The sequence below is a fragment of the Orcinus orca genome, chromosome 2, assembly GCF_937001465.1.
Source record: "Orcinus orca chromosome 2, mOrcOrc1.1, whole genome shotgun sequence".
NCBI classification, from domain to species: domain Eukaryota; kingdom Metazoa; phylum Chordata; class Mammalia; order Artiodactyla; family Delphinidae; genus Orcinus; species Orcinus orca.
Genome location: NC_064560.1, coordinates 74,224,781 through 74,246,180, shown reverse-complemented (window position 1 = coordinate 74,246,180; position 21,400 = coordinate 74,224,781). Strand labels below are relative to the sequence as shown.

The 21,400-nt window shown below is 46.2% G+C and overlaps 1 protein-coding gene across 5 annotated transcripts in view; it reads left to right on the top strand.

Annotated features, from left to right (window-relative positions):
- The window catches only part of IGF1R (insulin like growth factor 1 receptor), a 306,920-nt gene that overhangs the window by 31,153 nt on the left and 254,367 nt on the right, over positions 1-21,400 (top strand). For 3 of the 5 annotated variants that reach the window (XR_007475598.1, XM_033431453.2, XM_033431452.2), the window contains exon 2: positions 15,231-15,275. The exons of the other annotated variants lie outside the window; for them this stretch is intronic. Coding sequence is in view for 2 of the 3 variants with exons in the window: in XM_033431453.2 (XP_033287344.1) it covers positions 15,231-15,275 (45 nt within the window). In the remaining variant the exon portion in view is untranslated. The remainder of the gene's footprint in view (positions 1-15,230; positions 15,276-21,400) is intronic. 5 annotated transcript variants of the gene reach the window in all.

Below are 21,400 nucleotides of genomic sequence, written 5' to 3'. Positions count from 1 at the left end.
GACCCCCAACTTCCTCCTTGAGCTGATTAGTGCAGGGGGTTAAAGAGAACCCAGACCCTTGCTCCTCTGGGGTTTTCCATGCTTGGCTTCCTGCTGGACTCTCCTTCCAGATACCCTCCTGGGCCTCTCCTCCTCTGACCTGCTCTGTGCCTGCCCTTCGGCATCTTCCCAGTGGCCAGGCACAACCTCTTTCCTGGGCCTCCAGGAGCAGCCTTGTCTGGCTCGAACAGTGTCTGTATTTGCAGACTGTCTGCCCGGAGTCTCTCTAAAAATGCCTTTTGAGAGCTGGGCCCCCAGGTGGTGCCTCCAGAAGACTGGAAGATGGGAGAAGACTGTGCAAGAGACCAGCGTGCTCCTGGTGTGCAAATCTGTTCAGGGCTGGCAGTGGGTCCCAGTGGTCAGCAGCTACCCTCTCTTGCACCCCTTGCAGCCTGATCACCAAACCTTGGGGTTGCAGCCTTTTTGCATGGTGGGGCAGCTACCAGTGTCTAAAACTATTGGGTTGGCCAAAAAGTACCTTCGGTTTTTAAGTAAAAATAGAAGACACATTTCTCATTTTCACCAAGAACTTTATTGAACAACGTATTCACCCTTTTGTTCCATTACCTTCTGCCATTTTTCAGGCAATTTCATAATTCCATCTTCCCAAAACTTTTTATCTTTTTGAGCAAAAAACTGTTCTGGGTGCCTTTTACAGTCTTCTAGGGAATTGAAATTTTTTCCATTAAGAGAATTTTAGACCTAAATAAATGGAAATCTGAAGGTGCAATGTCTGGTGAGTATGACGGATGAATCAGAACTTCCTAGCCAAACTGTAGCAGTTTTTGCCTGGTCATCAAAGAAACATGCAGTCTTGCATTATTCTTATGGAAGTTTTTGCATTTTCTGTTGACTAATTCTGGACGCCTTTCATCGAGTGCTGCTTTCAGTTGGCCTAATTGGGGGCAGTACTTGTTGGAATTAATCATTTGGTTTTCCAGAAGGAGCTCACAATGGAGGACTCCCTTCCAATCCCACCATATCCACAACATCTCTTTCTTTGGATGAAGACCGGCCTTTGATGTGGTTGGTGGTGGTTCATTTCGCTTGCTTCGTGATCTCTTCCGTTCCACATTGTTGTACAGTATCCACTTTTCGTCACCTGTCACAATTTGTTTTAAAAACGGAACAATTTCAGTTACATTTAAGTAGAGAATCCCATGCGGAAATACGGTTAAGAAGGTTTTTTTTCGCTTATGTGGAACCCAAACATCAAAGCGATTAACATAACCAGGCTGGTGCAAATGATTTTCAACGCTTGATTTGGATATTTTGAGTATATTGGCTATCTCCTGCGTGGTGTAATGTTGATGGTTCTCAATTAATGTCTTGATTTGATCGCTATCCACTTCAACTGGTCTACCTGACTGTGGAGCAGTGTCCAGCGAGAAATCTCTGGCATGAAACTTCGCAAACCACTTTTGACACGTTCGATCAGTCACAGCACCTTCTCCATACACTGCACAAGTCTTTTCTTGCATTTTGGTTGAGATTTTACCTTTCTTGAAATAATAAAGCATAATATGCCGAAAATGTTGCTTTTTTCCTTCCATCTTCATTATTAAAATGGCTACACAAAAATTCACCGATTTTGATGTCTTTTTTCAAAATGCACGCTAATATGACAGCTGTCACATACAATCTAACAAAATTGTTTTGAATGAAGTTAAAGACAGCTAAGTGCTACTAGAGCCGTCTTAACGAAAAAAACCAAATGAACCTTTTGGCCAACACAATAGTTTGAACTTTACTTAGAGCAGTGTCAGGAGCAATTGACGGCACTTTTTTTTCTAATTTTAATTGTATACAAAACACAAAATTACCTACACATAACATAAAATTTATGATCTTAACCATTTTAAAGCATACATTTCATTGACATTAAATATATTCACATTGTTCTGGAACCATCACCACCATCCATCTCCAGAGCTTTTCATCTTCCCACACTGAAACTCTGTACTCATTGAACACTAACTCCCCATTTCCGCCTCCCCTCAGCCCCTGGTAAATACCATTCTACTTTCTGTCTCTAAGAACATGACTGCTCTCAGGAACCTCATATAAGTAGGATCAAACACTGTCCTTTTGTGGCTGGCTTATTCACTTAGCATAAATGTTTTCAAGGTTGATTCACGTTGTAGCGTGTATCAGAATTTCTAAAGTCAGAAAAATATTCCATTATATGTATATGACATATTTTGTTTATCATCTCAATGGATACTGGGGTTGCTTCTACCTTTGGGCTATTGTGAATAATGCTGCTATGAACATGGGTTTATAAATATCTCTTGGAGACCCTGCTTTCAATTCTTTTGGGTGTACACCCAGAGCTGGAATTGCTGGATCATATGGTAATTCCGTGATTAATTTTTGAGGAACCACAGTACTGCTTCTATAAAGGCTGCATCATTTTATATTCCCACCAGCAGTGCACAAGGGTTCCAGTTTCTCAGCATCCTTGTCAACATTTTTTTTTTTTTGCGGTATGCGGGCCTCTCACTGCTGTGGCCTCTCCCGTTGCGGAGCACATGCTCCGGACGTACAGGCTCAGCGGCCATGGCTCATGGGCCCAGCCGCTCTGCGGCATGTGGGATCTTCCCGGACCAGGGCACGAACCCGTGTCCCCTGCATTGGCAGGCGGATTCTCAACCACTGCGCCACCAGGGAAGCCCAACGTTTGTTATTTTGTTTGCTTACTTGTTTATTGGTTGGTAGTAGCCGTCCTAATGGGTATGAGGTGCTATCTTATTGTGGATTTGATTGAGGACACTTTAAAGTTTTAGCAAAGTTTGGTGAAGTATTTGGAGTTTTTATGGACACACACGGACTTAAACATGACGGTTTGGGTAGGAGGAGAGGGGAGAGAGTGTGTGAACCACAGTTAGCAGCTGATTTTGTACTTGTTATTCATTTGCCCGGTGTTTACTGAGACCTGCTCTTCTTAGACTTGGGCTGGGTGGGCCCTTGTGAAAGACAGAGAATAAATACAGTCTCTGCCGCCCAGGAGCTCATAGTCCAGTAGCAAGTGAGCACCTGAACCCACAGGTTTAGGGAGATGAGTGCTGCCAGTGTCCCACGGCTGAGCAGAGAGGGAAGGGTCAAGTTGGCACCAAGGTGAGTGTCGAAGGCTGGTGTCGAGAAGATGAGTGTTTTGTTAGAAGGAGCTTCTGGGAAACCTGTGTACCTGATGTGCTGGAGTTTGGGAACCCAGGGTGGCTCCATGTATTGTCCTTGGAGGGGGAGTCCAGGAGCTGAGGCTGGAGGTATTGGCATGGTCAGATCACAGCCCTCACAGGCTATTCTAAGGAGGTTGGGTTTTATCTGGAAGGCACAGGGAGCCTTTGAAGGACTTGAAATAGAAGAATGGGCACCATCAGATTTGCGTTTTAGGAAGACCGCTGTGGTAGCAGGATAGGGGGTGCGTTGTAGATGGTTAGGCCGGGGACCCAGCCCCCAGACAGGTGCTGTGTTGTCATCAGGGAAGAGGTGGCAGCAGCAGCAGCCAGGACTTGGCATCGATGCCATTGGGCTCCAAAGCTGTCATTGTGTAATGGTTAAATTCGGACAAAGAAATAAAGCTCTTAACAGTTATAGCTGCAGAACTCTGTCTCATTTTGCCTTCACATTTTGGCTTTGCTCTCTCTGGCTTCATGGGGAAGATGGAAGCTACTCATCTCTCAGCTGGAGTTAAAGTTCCTCATGATCCCTGGCCCTGGTTTGGTGATGCGACTTGAGCGTATGTGGATGTGGACGGCACAATGGGCTCACCTGGAGATGTTTGCTTGTGGAGCCGCAGCAGGTACCATGTGCTCTGTGGTTCCAGCATGAAACAGGGGCTGCTGGACAGGGCGTAGGGTCCCACTGGTTGAGGGCTCTGCGTGCCTGCTTGGTATTTAGAGGAGGACGAGGAGGCTGCCGGCTGGGCTGCCAGTGTGTTCTCTGGTGATCTAAACGTGGATTCTTGTTTCGTGAGCAGAGTGCAGGGTTTGGATTGTGACTCCAGCCCTGGCCTGAGTTCATAGTGAGCAGCTGTGCAGAGCCCTCACTCTGGCTTACTACGCAGATTGTTACCTGGGGGTGTTATGACGCTACTATTTCACGTATGTACCATTGTGTGGAATTGGCACATATGGGGATGACTTTATAACCCTTTTTTTGGGTGGGGGGGCAAGGCTTACCTCTGCTGGGTGTGCTGCATGTTCTCTAGAAACATCTCTGCTTGGCAGCATGCGATGAGGGCTTCATTCTACCCTGCCACCAGCTAGTGGGGGAATTTTGAGAAAGTCATCTAATCTCTCTAGACCTTGGTTTATTCATCTGTGAAGTCGTTTATAGATGCTTAAGGCTCAAGAGTACTTGGTTAGTTATCTGTGACTCAGGAGGCCCGAAGATGAGGTTCAGAGCTCTTTTTGAAATTGCATGCAAGCTCTGTAGTTTTTTGGAGAAAAGGCTCCGGTTTATATCAGACTTTCTGAGACCCAGGTACTAAAAAAGAAACCATGATTAATCTCAGAGGCTCCCTTTTAGCCCTCGTGCTTCCATGCATCAGCATCTGCATTTGGACGGTTCCTCCATGGCCTGGCCTTTCCTTCCTCCTCCCCTCCTGTGTGGTGGGTGTGACTTTGCCTTGCCCAGTTGTCAGTGTCAAGTAAGCAGAACCTCAGCCAGTGTTAGCAAAATTAAATCACTCCAAAAAAAAAATCAATGTTAGTGAAATTAAGCCACTTGATCTTAAAAGCAACTTGGAATAACAATTTTTCATCTTTATTGCATTATTCCCCCCGTCTAGATATCTTACAGTTCTTTCTGTTCGTTTGCTTTTGAGTCCTTTCAAGGAGCAGCAGCTTTGGATAGTTGCAGTAGGTATTTGGATATTCCAGTTGGGGACCCAGTGTTCTGTCCTAGGTTGATTAATCAGAAGGTATTAATCTAAAATATTAGAAATTATTTACTCAGGAGGAGACCTTGCATAGTTTAAAGGTGATTCAGAAGGCAGGTTAAGGTCTTGCCATACTTTCCTGCTGTTAACGGGTATCAGTTACCATGTTCTCCTAGCTCTGCCAGGATGCTCCAGGGAGAGCAGTGTCCATCCTCATGGACCCTGTTGGACAGAGAGATTCTGTTACCAGCGGTCCAGCTTACGGGTGAGTGAGGGCTGAGGGCCACGGCCAGGGTGCTCCTTGATTATGCTCTCCCCCAACACCTCCCACAACCTCTAGGCTGTGGGCAGAGGAGTGGGCGTGTCTGGCCCTAGATCAGAATCACAAAATGTTTGTCGGTTCCTTTGGGTGTGGTTTGGGGCCAAGGAGATGGAGCAAGTACGGAATGAACTGCGAGGATTTATCGTCATTTTGATGATGATGATTATTAAAGAATATGTGCTTCTGGTAAAACACTTAAACAGAAGGTAAGGAGCAAAAACGCCGAGCTCTCCTGTCTCCACTCTTCTCAGGCTCTTCCTTCTTCCATCCTACTTCCCAAAGGTAAGCTTCACAGATACTCACTACATGCAGCGAACACGTCGTGTCCTGGGCGTTTTTAAAACATAAATGTGCAATTTGTGGTTTTTCAAGGTAATGTATCTTGGATAGTTTCCTGTAGCAGAGAGATCTATCTACTTTGTTTTTAAAATGGTTTTGCATGTACATGTAATATATGAATGTGTGCTCCTTGTAAAAATTAAAACAGCCCAGAGTCACAGAGTAGAGGTGATAGCTTTCTCTCTCCTCTCCCTGGTATCTCTGAATCCACTCCCCCTGCCCCTAGAAGTAACCACTGCTAACAACTCCGTATGTCTCTTCCAGGCATTCTCTCCTGTGTGTTTATACACCTGTCGGCAGGTGAGGAGGGAAGCAGCCACAGAGCAATACCGATAGTTTAACAACAACAACAAAAAACGTAAATACGATCCCTATTGTCATGAGTGTCATCCTCCCTCTCTCTGTCACTGTCTGTCTCTTTTTTAAGTGAGCCTGTTCTGTTAGAATAGTTTTAGGTTACACAGAAGTTGCTGTGACAGTACAGAGTCCATATATACCCCTTAACAGCTTCCCCTGGTAACATCCTACGTTGCCATGGTGTGTGTGCCACAACTGGGGAACCAGCATTAGCACATCACTATTCATTAATGAAACTCAACACTTTTTAAAGATTTCACCAGTTTTTGCCCCGTGTGCCTTTTCTGTCCCAGGATCCCAGGCAGGATCCCACGTTCATTCATTTAGTTGTGTGTCTGTCACCTCCTCTGGTCTGTAACAGTTTCTCAGACGTTCCTTGTTCTTGGTGGCTGTGACAGTTTTGAGGAACACTGGTCAGGTTTTATGCAGAGTGTCCCTCAATTTGGGTTCATCTGATGGTTCTCCTGTGGTTAGACTGGGATCCTGGGTTTGGGCGGTGGGGGAGACCCCAGAGGTGAATTGCCCTCTGTCAGTGTATCCAGGGAACCACACTATCAACATGACCTACCCCCCCGTGATGTTAATCTTGACTGCTTGGTTGAGGTGGTGTTTATTGGACTTCTCTACTGTAAAGGGGTTTAAAAAATCAGCAACATATTGATACTCTCTGTTCTTTTTAATTGCTCTGTATTGATCATTGTAAGGAGACCTTGCAGTTTCTTTAAAAGATGGACATTTAGGTTGTTTCCTGGTTTTTGACTCTATAAATAAGATTCCAGGGAATGCTTTCACATTTATCTCTCTGCCCCACCTTATGTGAGGGGTGGATCCCCGGAAAAGGAGTTACTGGGTCAACGAGTTTCGGGCATTTGAATGTTTGGCTGGATGTTGCCCTCCAAAATGGCTACATGCTTGCATTCCTACCAAAAGTAGGAGAGCCTCTGTGCCCCTGTTCTCACTCATGCTTGGTGTTAGGAGATTGATACTTTTTGCTATTCTGATAAGATAAAATGTTTTAGTTCTCATTTGTCTAATCATGATGCTCTGGAAGTCTTGCTGTAGATGGATGACCACGAATCCTGGACTGTCGAGGAGCATTTGAGAAACCAAGCTCTGCTAGAAATATAAACAAAATAGAGATCTCTTCTGCAGGAATCAGAGCCTTTATCTGAAATCTTTCCCACAGGCCCCAGCATTTAAAAGTGGAAAGCACTCAAGATGTGTTACACCAAGTTTGTTGTTTTCCATCTGATACATCTGCGAGAGCTGCTGCCTGATGGTGTGTGCGTGTTTTGATGGGAAGAAGTACATCTTGTCTTGAGCACCAGGGGACCCGGGGTGAGGGAGGCCTGGTGGATGCAGGAGTGCTCAAGCAGTGGGAGGACCCTGGATCCTCGGTCTTCAGGGTCATTACATTTTGCCCAGGCTTTGGCCCAGGTTCCTTTGACCTGTGTCTCCTCTCTCAGGGCATTGACCCTGGAGCACGTAGGCGCAGTGGTGTTCCCTAACCCTGGGGCCCGGTGGACCAGCAGGCCTGGTCCCATGCGAACACCCTGTTCTTACTGCCCCCCCTAATTGCTGCCCACCAGCTCCAGCCACAGTGCTGTGACTGGGAGGCATGTTAAGCCTCAGAGGCTGGGTCTGGGCTGAGCAGAATGCAGCGGGCACGGGGGTGGGGATGGCCACGGGCAGATGCTGACCCTGCCTGTGAGTGGTGCCACCCGCATGTGGGGAGACAGGATTTGCCGACTGTGGGGACTTGAGACGTTGGCCTAGCCTTTTTTCTCCCTTGCAGATCAACTTCACTTCAATCCCATACTCGTAGCTTGGTTCTGTGCAGCCCCTGAGCGTGGCTGCTGTCCAGCTGGCTCTCCCTCCAGCCGTGTGACGCGGGGAACACGGCTACAGAGGACTCCCCCTCCCAGGGGTTTGTTTGTCCCCTGAGAGAGGGTCATCTGTTTTCCATGTTTCCCTGCTGTCCAGGGTAGAATTCTTAAAGGCGGCATAGTACATTATCCTAAAGAGGAGACATGGGAGAAAGTTTGGACTCTCTCAGAGCGCCTAAGGTGGGACCACCCAGCAGCACCTGTCTCGTTTCTGGTTTCCATTTAGAAACATGTCCATTATCCAGTACCAAGGAGCACTCGAAGGAATCCCATTGCACTTAATTGCCATACTTTTATGTCTCCAGGTTTTGTTTTTGTTTTAAAGCATAATTATTCTTGTCTATACCATGCTGCTGACTTTTAAGCAAACTAACAGTACAGGCTGGGTAAGGATGCAGGGAGACTGAATTGGAGGGTTGTTCGAGGGGTTACCCACTGCATCGTTTGTTCACGTCCACCCATTCCATGGTAGGCTCTTTAATCCTCTGTGACAGCCTAGCAAGTGGGCATGCCTGTCACCCCTAAACCAATGAGAAGGAGCCTTGGGAGGCTCCAGGCTCCCAGCTGTGCTGCTGGGTGGCTTTGTGAATATCTGCCACTTTCCTGGAGTGAGGGGTGGTGGCAGCGTGGCGTTCCCCCCTTCCCCTGGGACCTCAGTGTGCAGTGCTCCCCTGTCCCCAGCACCCCTGAGCCCACTCACCTGAAGGGCATGGGTGAGAGGGATGCAGATGCTGTGGCTGCATTTGGCCCCTTGCACCTCACTAAGTAGTTTGCTTTAAAGGCAAGTGTCGCTCAGTTTCTCAGAGTTCTCCAGGAACTTGAGAATTATATTGTTATAAACCTGAACTTGTAAAGAAAAAAAAAAGAGCTTCTCAACTGCTGTGAAAGAGCATATAGATTTTTTGATTGGGTGGTAACTCTCTTAACATTAGGGTTTCTTGGTGTGATCTGAATTTCAGCACCAAATAAAGACTGTGTGCGCTAAGGTTGAGGGGGCCGACTTCTCTGTGACTTGCAGAGGAAAGTTTGACCCGTTTCTGAGTAGAATTGTTTTAAAGAACAACGGATACGTGGAGGGAAATTTGTTTGAGAACTGAGATAAAAGTGGGTATGTGATTTCATGGGAACACAGGGGGTGATGAGTGGCAGTTGTCTGATGGAGTTGAAATCCTGCGTTCCGAATCTGTGAGCTCCGCCTATGTCCTCCAAGGAAAACTTTGCCTGTGCAGGAAGAGTTCTCGGAGTTCGACGAAAGTGTATTTTCTCTCTTTATTTTTTCGCCATGGTTTGTGAACAAAAACAAGAATTTGACGTTCTGCAGTGGAATTAACTTGTGGCAGCAGTATATGCTTTTCCGTGGGATAAGAGGTCAGAAACGATAGCAGTTTCCCCCCAAGGCAGGGTTTTCATCCCTTTACACGTGGGTTGAGGTATCTGTAAGGCTCTTATGTGAGGGGTCGGGGCTTTGGGGTTGACAGAGGTGTCCACCCTCTGAGCTTGGTCAGATGGCTCTCGAGGTGCACAGGCTGTAGAAGGGCCTCTCTTCTGGTCTCAGGTTCCGGGCAGTAGCATCCTTGCCAGCCTTGCAGTATCACTAAAAAGGAATTTTCTGCTCAGAATCATGTGAGGGAATCCATATGTAAGCCCCAGCTCTGGCCCCTATAGTGACGAACCGATCCCAGGTGGGTCATTTGTTGGTCAGTGTCCTCGGCTGTAAACAGGGCAGATATCACCCCCACAGAGTTACTAGCAGTCGGTGAAATCAAGCTTATAAAATCTCTGAAATGTGCAGGTCCACAGAAATCTTTATCACCTCTTTAGGCAGCCCATTCTGACTTCAGATAAATCCTATTGTGTGTTCTTATATGGAACCCAAAGCCTTTGCCCTGTGTTGATTCTACATTCTGTGTTCCCGTTCCCCATCAGCTTCACATAGAACCCAGCCAGCCCTCCTTCCTGTGGACCTGCGAATGCTCGTTTTCTGCAGCTGTTACCTATGAGATGGATTTCAGGTCCCTCTTCCTCCTGGCTGTCACTTGGATCCTCTCCCATTTTCTCTCTTCTCTTCTAAAGTGTGGAGACAGAAACCTAGTTTTGGGGACCTCTCCTCTCCTCTTACTTTACAAAGCCTCCCCGAGTATAGTCTAAGGCTGGCTGACTTTTTTTTTGGCAGCCAAAACGCCCCATCGTCACATACAGAAATTGTATCCAGTTAAATCTCCTAAGTCTTTTTCACACCTCCTACATTTGTGCATTTCTTTTTTTGCATCCAAGTGTCCAAATAACATTATTTCCTCTATTGCAATTCCAATCTGTTGATCTTTTTATCTCATGACTCTGTCATCCAATGTATTTGCCATCTCTCCAAGAAACTTGTCATCCTTGAATTTGATAAACATTTTATCTGTGCCATCGTTCAAGTAATTGATAAAGATGTGGAAACATACAGAAAGAGCCTCGTGGCCTTCCACTAGAGACCTTCTTTGTGCCATTCATGAGTCAGCACATCGGAGGGTGAATTGTGCATTTACGAAGCTATTCAAATGTAGTTCGTATTGTTTCACCTTGTTGACGAGGGTATGATGAAATTTTAACACGGCACTGTAGATGAAGTCTTGTGCCCCCGAAGCCTACCAATTTAAAAAGTCCTCAGGCCAAGAAGGAAAAATAAATCCAAATTTCCAAGTCATTGTGGTTTATGATGGTTTATGGTTTATGATCCATGGCTTCACTTTGCAGCAGTGTTTTTCTTCTGTTTCTGCCTTTGGTTGATAATACGAGAGTACAGGGAGGGAATGTTACTATGGTGGCTTGGGTGTTGGGCTGTTATCTGGAGCAGAGTGGGATTGAACTGCTTGGGAGAAAGGCATTTAACTGATCTTTTGGGGAGCCAAGGTCTGGGAGGGCACTGGTTTAGGATGTCCACTCCTGGCAGGATGCAGGGAGTGTCTTCCTGGAGGCTGCTGGCTAGGCAGCCATGGCATGGATAGAGATATTTTGAATGCAGAGCGTACCAGGCCTCGGTAAAGTTGCAGCATCGCTCAGTGAAGGAGTCAAGGATGCGATTGGCCTCCAGTTGCTTGGATAAGCACACAGTGGAAGAAATACCTGTCCCTTGGAGAGGAGGTGAATCTGGAGGTGTTAGAGCAGCATAATAAATGCCGAAGCTGTAGAAAATACAAAGGCCTTGGCAAAAGTGGGAGTGAGGACTTAAGGGCAGGAGCTGCGGCAAGGGGACAGGCTGGAGCGTGACGGAATTTTCTCGTGCTCACCTCACCACATTTTACAAGGCAAGAGCTGTGTGGAGGTACGGCTGTATCTGGCTATAGGAAATGACCTGGGAACAGCAAAAGTTAGAAAATTGATAAACTAGTGTGAGAATTCTGCCCTTGAATCACATCTGACGGAGAGGTCAGCCACAGTCTAGTTGGCAGGGGTGGGGCCTTGCAAGTGGGTTTTTTAGCTTCTTCCCACTTTGTATAGAGGTGTCTGCAGGTGCCCACCTGTCTGACCACTTAATACCTGCCTTGTGTGCTTAGAGCCCATTTTCATGGAGAGTCTGTGCAGGACTCTTATGAGGCCCCTGATTTGTGCCCTGAGGTCTCTGGTTGTACTGGGTGCAGCCCCCCCTGTTATGCCTGGCCTGGCAGCTTATTTCTAAATGCCCCACCCATCTGTGGCAGAGCTGCTTTTCTTCCCACTGGGTTCTCTTTGGTCATGGGTGGTGGATGGGCTGTGTGGCCTGCCTTTAGCTGTTCATTTACACTTGTGTGACCCATGAGGGGCAGAATAAAAACAGTGAAAATTCTCCCCTATGCTTTTAAAAAATTGTGCTTTTAAAAAATTTAATATGTGTACACATATTAAAAAATATGTGTACAAATACACATAGCATAGAATTTACCATCTTAACTGTTTTTAAGTGTACAGTCATGTTAGGGTTGTACAACCAATCTCCAGAACTTTCTTCATCTTGAAAAGCTGAAACTGTACTCATTAAACAACTCTCCATTCCCCCCTACCCCCACCATTCTATTTTCTGCCTCTTTGAACTTGACTAGTGTATGTGGTGGGATCATACAGTATTTGTTCTTTTGTGATTGGCTAATTTCCACTCGGCATCATGCCCTTAGGGTTCATCCATGTTGTAGCAGGTGTCAGAATTTTCTTTCTTTTTAAGACTGAATGCTGTTTCATTGTATGGACAGACCACATTTTATTTATCCATCCATCTGTTAATGGACACTTGGGTTGCTTCCACCTTTTGGCTGTTGGGAACAATGCTGCTATGGACATGGGCATATAATCCTCTATACTTTGGTTTGGTTACTGACCACTGCCAGAATGACCATTCCCAAACTCCATATTTTTATGATATGCCCAGACCCCTCAGTGGTTGCACTTTTCCATTGGGAAAAGTTCCAGCTGGGACGCTGGCTCCCGCTGGGGTTTCCCTTGGCTGCTTTAGTGCCTTCTGTTCCAGGCTTCCCTTTGCCCCCCTGCTCTCCCTCAGACCTCTCCCTCCTCTTTCTCCTCTGTTTAGATCTCTGCTGCCCCTGCCCCCCCCCCCGCCCCCTCCCCGGCCCTGGGCCCAGCTCCATGTGGTCCCTGCTGAAGTCAACAGGTGGACCACACTTCTTTCTTGGAGCCCCTGCTGTGTGTAGCTTGCGGTGAGCGCTTGCTTGCTTTTAATGGGATAACTCCCTCTCTGGGCATCTGAGCTGGGTGTCCTGTTATGTTTTGTGTGATGGTTCTCTGTAGCAGGTATGCGTTGGCTCCTCGGGCATCCACGGGGTGTTAACGTTTGTCTGAGTGTGCATCCAGCCCGCGGTGCTGGCTGTGTGAGGGTCACTGCAGGCGAGCCCTGGGCTCTGCCCTGGGGGGCACGGAGTGTGTGGTTTTAGAGCCCATCAGGACTGGCTGCTCCGTGAAGGCAGGAGTGTGTTGGTTTTGTTCACTGCCGACTTCCCAGAACCTGGAAAGTACACGTTAGCACTTGGGAGGTGTTTTATAAGTATTTGTTGGAAGAATGAATACATCTAGTCCTGTACCCTCATCTGAATCAGGAGGAAACCGAGGCACGGCAGTGAAGGACCAATCTCAGGCCAAGTGGTGGTTGGTTGGAGATTGAACCAAGAGTTATCTGGTCCCTGAAGACCGACCTGGTGCCCCTCCCCTCCATCAAAGGCCCCCAATCATATTCAAAGCCTCAGCCATTCAAGGGCCTGACCTTTAACACCACATCCATGAAGAATCGCCTCAAAGTACAGGGGGGAACAGATACGTGGGGTTTCCGCACTGATTATCAGCTTGTTTAGATAATTGGCTAATTGAAAGAGTACAGGTCACTCAAGGGAACTGGAGCATCGTAGAGCCAAGTAAAATACTTTTTAAATGAGTATGTGAATTCTAAGTGCAATGATACGTGTTCTACAAAAGCCAGTGAGATAGAATGGGGGCCACAGGGGCGACTTTTATTTTAGAAGACTTGCCTGTTTCTGAGTAGAAAATCCAAAATCATAAGGAAGAGGGAAGAGAAGGCAGATGAAACACATTTTCCAGGTCAGGCTGCAGCAGGTCTGCTTGCCTCTCTTTGATCCTACTGTATACCTCCCGCAGGGCCTGAGCCCCATAGCGCCATCCACTGGCTGCACGGATTCAGGGTTCGGAGGCTGACGCGCTCTCACACCTGCACTGTGGTGTGCCTGGTTAGCGGTGAGGCTCCCACAGGGCCCGTGGGGGCCTGAGCAGGTGGCTATAACCAAGGGAGTCTAGTCCCCGTGTGCTGCTTCATCAAAAAGGCAACCAGCCGTCAGAACTGGAAATAAGTAGAAAGGATGGGAGGCTTTCATAAAGGCGCTTTTGAAATACAGAGACTTAGAAACAATATTGGGCTTTCGATATTTTAAGATCAGAAAGGGATTTGGAGTAACCGTCAGAGCAGGCAAAGTTGTTTTTAATGAAGACCCAGGAAAACAGTTGGTGCGCCTCCGTTGAAACAAATACAGCTTCCTTCTTTACCAATCTGTCTGGCCCCAGATGCTGTATGTGATGGGGACGCTGGGGCTTGTGTTCCCTACAGCCTTTGAATTAATTCCCGGTAAGTTTCCATTTCTTCATTGGCAGGCAGGATGTAAACATCTCACTTGTCTTTGTAAGTTCTGTGCCACATTGTAGCACTCTGTTTTCAAGTTCAGAGCCTTCAGGACTACATATTATATGTGCATGGGTTTTTAGGTTGTGTATAGTAGACATGGCTCTTATTTGGGGCAGTGAACTTGTTCACTACACATTGAAAATTACACTTGATTTTTAATTTCTGTCCCCACAGTCACCTGTGTAATGCAATCCCTTACATTCTTAAGATGGCCTTTAGTTACTGAATGTGTCAGGTGGCCGGACTGCAGTCTGTGTAAAATATAAATGTACATACACAATGTAAATACATCCTCATTGATACAGAAAGATAAAAAGGCTTAACATGAATTGTGTCTGTTTACATTTACACAGAAAATTCTACTTTAACAAACTTGGGAGTATCAGTAGTGTTTGTTATCACAACATTGTCTTTTTTTCCCCATCTCTGATTTTTTTTTTTTTTTTTTTTGCGGTATGCGGGCCTCTCACTGTTGTGGCCTCTCCCGTTGCGGAGCACAGGCTCCAGATGTGCAGGCTCAGCGGCCATGGCTCATGGGCCTAGCCGCTCTGCGGCATGTGGGATCTTCCCGGACCGGGGCATGAACCTGTGTCCCCTGCATCGGCAGGCAGACTCTCAACCACTGCGCCACCAGGGAAGCCCCATCTCTGACTTTTTGGTTAGTTGTAGTCTACAGAGGAGAAGCTGGTAGAAAGAAACCCATGCCCTGCCTTCCCTGAGCACAATAGAGGGTGTGCTGAGACCTTTACTCAGGGAAGGGGCCGCAGACTGAACAGCCACGGGTGGACTGGGGGGCACTAGGGACACTCCAACTCCACCACCTTTTCCTTCTGCTTTGCTGTGCTTCCTACATTGTGTCTGTGGGATGCTTGGGGATTTTCTGGTGAAGATCACATTAAGAACTACAGGTGCACAGGCTTTTCCTGCATCACGTAGCAAATGCAGTGGGCAGGGAGGGTAGTGACAGGTAAGGGGGGGGTTAAAGTATTATTTTCTGGGGCAGTGGTTCTCAAAGGGTGGTACCCAGGCCAGCAGGATCAGCATCACCCAGGCACTTACTAGAAATGCAAGTCCTCAGGCCCCTGCGTTCTGTGTTTTACCAGGCCCTCCAGGTGGTTCTGATGCATGCTCACGATTTTGAAGACTGTCCTTCAACCTGCAAAATGAAATTGACCTACTGAGCACTTGTCTCAGTCTGCTTTCTAGCATCTGCCCTGCTGTTACCCTTGTTCTTTCCCTGTCACACAGGCTATATCCCTGGGGTTCCCCTGAACTGCCACCAGCCACCTCTAGGTATGTGCCCCCCTTCCCCGTTCCCTGCCTACCTTTCCTGGCAAGACCCTGCTCACCTTTCAGGTCATCCTCAGGGATCCCTTCCTCTGAGAAGGCTTCCTGATCTCCCTAGAGGTGGGGTGTCATGGGCCCCCTTCTTTGCGGTTCCTGAGCCCTGTTCATTGACTATTAAAACTTTTGTTTTACTTTCCACTGGCTTGAGAGGTGGTTGCTATGTCTCCTTGCACAAAACTCAGCTATACATGAATCCTCTCCTAATCTCTTGAATCTGTTTGGCTTTCATAGAGTGATAGCATCTAGAGGGAGTTTTGCAGTACTAAGTGATTGGTTCCAAAGAGTTAATTTTAAGGGAAATAAGGAACGCTTATCCTGGGCCGATGGCCAAGACATCGGTTTTGTTATGTTGGGTTCTACCACCAGAACCAGAGATGACAACTGGTTCATGAATATGTTTTTCTTTCATCATTTGCCTGTAGACCTGCAGGAAAGTGATGCTAATTATGCTTCCCGACGTCTTTTATTTCCAAGTACAGCGAAGACTGTCCCATGTCCCATATTTTTAAAGAAGAGTTGATCAAAGTGGAGAACATTTTAATTAGATAACTACCTCTGCTATTCTTTAATGGAATTGGTGTCAGAAGGCTAACCCACAGTTTTGCTCATTTCCCCCCTTTTTTATATATTAGTAATATTTAGATGGGGACAACACAATGGATGAATGTTTTTATTAATGTTTAATTTATGTAGTAATATTGCCTCAAGCTTATTACCGTCGATAGGAACACAAAAGCCCTTATCTGATTCTGTGACAGCCTCTGTGTGGTAGGTATGAACAGCCCATTTTGCAGGTGTGGAAAATGAGGCTTAGAGACGGGAGGGATGTGACCCGTTGAGGTCAGGAGCCAGGCAATAGCACTCCAGCGCTTGGACCTGAGTCACCCCATTTTTCTTTTTCTAGGATCCAAGATTGTGTTTAATATTGAGCATATGATAGAGTTGTAATTGAATTTCTTGTATAGCTCTTCCAAATACTTAGATACACAGCTTTTGGGGGGCTTCTCAATAAATGCTTTTCATTAGCCCTTCTTATATTAGCAGTTCTTAGGGATTTATTTTCCAAAGATGTGTAGTTAGTTTATACCATTCACTCAAGTCCCTAGAGCAGAAATTCTGCCTTTTTGATTTTTTAAAAATACCTAGGAATTTGGGGGGAATAGTATTTCTTTCAATGGAAAGACTATTTAAAATGGTCTTTGCGGGGAAGGGCCTTCTACCCCACCCCCTTGCCGGCCCAGGCCCCCATCCTTACCTTCCAGCAGTGCTCTTTCCCTCTGCTTCCTGCTTGCCTTCAATTCCATGAGCTTCGATGATTATTTCTTTACAGGCCAGCCTGCGATCTCACATGCCAGTGCCTTTTCTAAGGTTTGCGAGTTCTTTGGCTCTCTGTTGCTTTGAAAAGGGAGAAGCGGTGTTTTACAATTTCCTTTTAATCACCAATGAGTAGTAGCAAGGGTATGCCTTTCCTTCCTACACTGTGTGGAATACTCACTCCCTCAAAGCTTGTATTATTTCGCGGCATAAATGAAGCATCCTGTATTCTCTTTCCTGTTTGTGGCTTGTGCCTTCCGAGCACTGTGCTATCATTAATGGTCCAACTGGGTTTTCCCTCTTCAGTTCCTATCACAAAACACCCCGAAGACTGACAGTGTCACTGATGGAATCCAAAATGGCTGGCGGTCGGGTCCTGCCTTGCACTTTGTGGCTTGGACTTGTCTTTTCTTCAGGAATAAGTGGGTAGTTTCTTCCTACTTTGCTTCTATAAATGGGGGAAAAGTGCCCAGTGTGGAGGCACCTCTATTGTTTGAAGAAGCTGTTGGTTCTGGCCCTGTAGTGTGGCCTCTGTGAATGGAATGGTCTATACTGGCTATGGAGGGGAGCCAGGAGGCAGAGTAAAAGGGATTCTTCCCTAGTGTCTGTTTTGGTGGCCATAGAAAACTTCAGCAAACTTTAGTTTTGTGTCTTTATGCTCTTTCCCTGGGTACTGAATTTTCTGGTCTATTGGAGAGGATAGCAAACATTTATTGATGCTAACACTTGCTAGTATCATCAATATATGAATATCAATATGAATACAACAATAATAGATTGCATCCAGGTACTCCTCTATAAAAACTTCTGTTTACTATTTAGGAGGAAACTAATATACTTAATTTACAATAGCATGGAAGGAATATGAATGTTTAGACTGGGCATAGGAAGGAATAAATAGTACAAAAGTAAAAAAAAGACTTTCTCATTGAGTCATTGGCCTGAAGCTGGGTCGTATGTCTTGATTTGGAGAGTCCTCTGGGGGCAGATACCTGATGGAGACCTTGTTCTCTCCATTTCACCTCAGGAAAGGGGAGCAGGAGTGGGAAGCAGGATACAAGGCTTCCTTGGCCTCACTCGGGCAGCACATCTTTGCTGCAGCTGCCGTGTGCCCGACGTTAGGCCTGGGAGAAAAAGCAGTAAACAAACAGGGCAGAGCCTGTGCTTTCAGTGGGGGTAATAGACACTGATCGCTCAGCTAAACACATCCGTTCAGGTATTGACATTTTTCAGACATGAAAAGTGCTCTGAAATCGATGAAATGGAGAAATGAGGGAGGGAGAGGCAGTAGGGGAGTGCTGGTGAAGCTAGGGTGTTTGGGCAAAGCTCTGAGGAGGTGACATTTGAATGCAGAGCCTCATGATGGGAATGAGGCAGACATGTGACAGGAGGTGGACCCCAGACAGCAGGGCATGAAGGAAGGCGCTTGGGGGCCTAAGTGCACTGAGTGAGAACATACTAGAGAAGAGGTAGAAGGAGGCCTGGGTGGTGCGGGCTGGATTCTGGGGAGGCTGTCGCTGTTGTCCAGGCTGGAGATGACGGTGGCTCAGGTCAGAGTGAGAGCGGTGGACGGAGACAGGTGGATGTGGAGAAAGGCACTCGCTGTGCGTGTGTGTTAATGATGTGTGGACTGTGCACAGCTGCTGTTTCAGGCACCGGAGATAGAATTGTGAGCTAAATAGAAAATCACTTCCTGTCCCCCTGGAGCTGATGTCGCAGTGGGAGTGGTCAGCGTGAGAAGAAAGGCCAGGGCTTGGTCCTGAGGAGGGTGGACACGCCCTGGGGGGGGAGTGGATGGCGTGGTCGAAGAGCTGTGGTGGGAAGAACATCTGAGATTCCCACAGGCTTGGGAGCTGGAGCCAGGAGGACCGTTTTTCTCAGCTTTACTGAGATGATATTGACATTAAAATATGACGTAAACATAAGTTTAAGGTGTATGGTGTGGTGATTAGTTACATGGCAAAATGATCACCAACATAAGGTCAGTTAACACCTCCATCCCCTCACAAAAATACGATTTCTGCACATCTGTGGTTTTAACGCTTAAGATCTACTCTCTTAACAGCTTTCAAGTATATAATTCAGTATTGTTCATTATGGTCACCAAGCTGTGTATTCGCTCCTCCAGTCCTATTGGGGAGTTTATACCCTTGGACCAACATCTCCCCTGGCCCCTGGCAACCACCATTCTAGTCTATTTCTATGGGTTTGGCTTTTTTAGATTCCACATATAAGTGAGAACATAGTGTTTGCCTTTCCCTCTTTGACATTTCAATAAGCATGAGGCCCAAGAGGATGTGTGGCTGCACTGGATACCATGTGGTATGGGGGGGAGAGGAGAATCAGGAATGACTCCTTGGTTTTTGATATGAGCAGTTCAGGGAATGGGAGTGTCAGTGACCAAATATGGAAGCTTGGGAGGCGGACTGGGGTGGGGGTGGGGGACATGAGTTATTAGATTCCTAAGTGGAGCCATGGAGTAGGCAGGTAGATTTTCAACTGCAGAGCTCAGAGCTCCGGAACCATGACACGCCACTGAGAATGAACCAGTGTAGGGGCGGCACACGAAGCCTGTTGCCCACGTGAAATGACAGAGGCCGACATTTAGAGGTCAGGTTGAAGAGGAAGGGTGGACAGTGGGTATGTGGGATCAGAGGGGCCTAGAGAAGGAGGCGAGGCCAGAAGACTCTGAAGAGGTCAAGTAAGGTGAGGACTGGAACTGTCCTTGTTTTTCTTTTTTTTTTTTTTTAACATCATTATTGGAGTATAATTGCTTTACAATGGTGTGCTAGTTTCTGCTGTACCACAAAGTGAATCAGCTGTACATAAACATATATCCCCATATCTCCTCCCTCTTGCGTCTTCCTTCCACCCTCGCTATCCCACCCCTCTAGATGGACACAAAGCACCGAGCAGATCTCCCTGTGCTATGTGGCTGCTTCCTAGTAGCTATCTATTTTACATTTGGTAGTGTACATATGTCCATGCCACTATCTCACTTCGTCCCACCTTACCCTTCCCCCTCTCGTGTCCTCAAGTCCATTCTCTACGCCTGCCTCTTTATTCCTGTCCTGCCCATAGGTTCTTCAGAACCATTTTTTTTTTTTTTTTAGATTCCATATATATGTGTTAGCATACGGTATTTGTTTTTCTCTTTCTGACTACTTCACTCTGTATGACAGTCTCTAGGTCCATCCACTTGACTACAAATAATTCAGTTTCGTTTCTTTTTATGGCTGAGTAATATTCCATTGTATATATGTGCCCCATCTTCTTTATCCATTCATCTGTTGATGGACCCTTAGGTTGCTTCCATGTCCTGACTATTGTAAATAGAGCTGCAATGAACATTGTGATACATGATTCTTTTTGAATTACGGTTTTCTCAGGGTATATGCCCAGTAGTGGGATCGCTGGGTCATATGGTAGTTCTATTTTTAGTTTTTAAAGGAACCTCCATACTGTTCTCCATAGTGGCTGTATCAATTTACATTCCCACCAACAGTGCAAGAGGGTTCCTTTTTCTCTGCACCCTTTTAGCATTTATTGTTTGTAGACTTTTTTTTTTTTTTTTTTTTGCAGAACGCGGGCCTCTCACTGTTGTGGCCTCTCCTGCTGCGGAGCACAGGCTCTGGACGCGCAGGCTCAGCGGCCATGGCTCACGGGCCTAGCTGCTCTGTGGCATGTGGGATCTTCCTGGACCAGGGCACGAACCCATGTCCCCTGCATCAGCAGGTGGACTCTCAACCACTGTGCCACCAGGGAAGCCCTGTTTGTAGACTTTTTGATGATGGCCATTCTGACTGGTGTGAGGTGATACCTCATTGTAGATTTGATTTGCATTTCTCTAATGATTAGTGATATTGAGCATCCTTTCATGTGTTTGTTGGCAGTCTGTATACCTTCTTTGGAGAAATGTCTAGATCTTCTGCCCATTTTTGGATTGGGTTGTTTGTTGTTTTGGTATTGTGCTGCATGAGCTGCCTATATATTTTGGAGATTAATCCTTTGTCAGTTGCTTCGTTTTCAAATATTTTCTCCCATTTTAAAGATTGTCTTTTCGTCTTGTTTATGGTTTCCTTTGCTGTGCAAAAACTTTGAAGTTTCATTAAGTCCCATTTGTTTATTTTTGTTTTTATTTCCATTTTTCTAGGAGGTGGGTTAAAAAGGATCTTGCTGTGATGTGTGGCATAGTGTTCTGCCTATGTTTTCCTCTAAGAGTTTTATAGTGTCTGGCCTTACATTTAGGTCTTTAATCCATTTTGAGTTTATTTTTGTGTATGGTGTTAGGAAGTGTTCTAATTTCATTCTTTTACATGTAGCTGTCCAGTTTTCCCAACACCACTTATTGAAGAGGCTGTCTTTTCTCCATTGTATACTCTTGCCTCCTTTATCAAATATAAGGTGACCATATGTGCATAGGTTTATCTCTGGGCTTTCTATCCTGTTCCATTGATCTCTGTTTCTGTTTTTGTGCCAGTACCATACTGTCTTGATTACTGTAGCTTTGTAGTATAGTCTGAAGTCAGGGAGCCTGATTCATCCAGTTCCATTTTTCGTTCTCAGGATTGCTTTGGCTATTGGGGTCTTCTGTGTTTCCATACAAATTGTGAAATTTTTTGTTCTAGTTCTGTGAAAAATGCCATTGGTAGTTTGATAGGGATTGCATTGAATCTATAGATTGCTTTGGTTAGTATAGTCATTTTCACAGTGTTGATTCTTCCAATCCAAGAACATGGTATATCTCTCCATCTGTT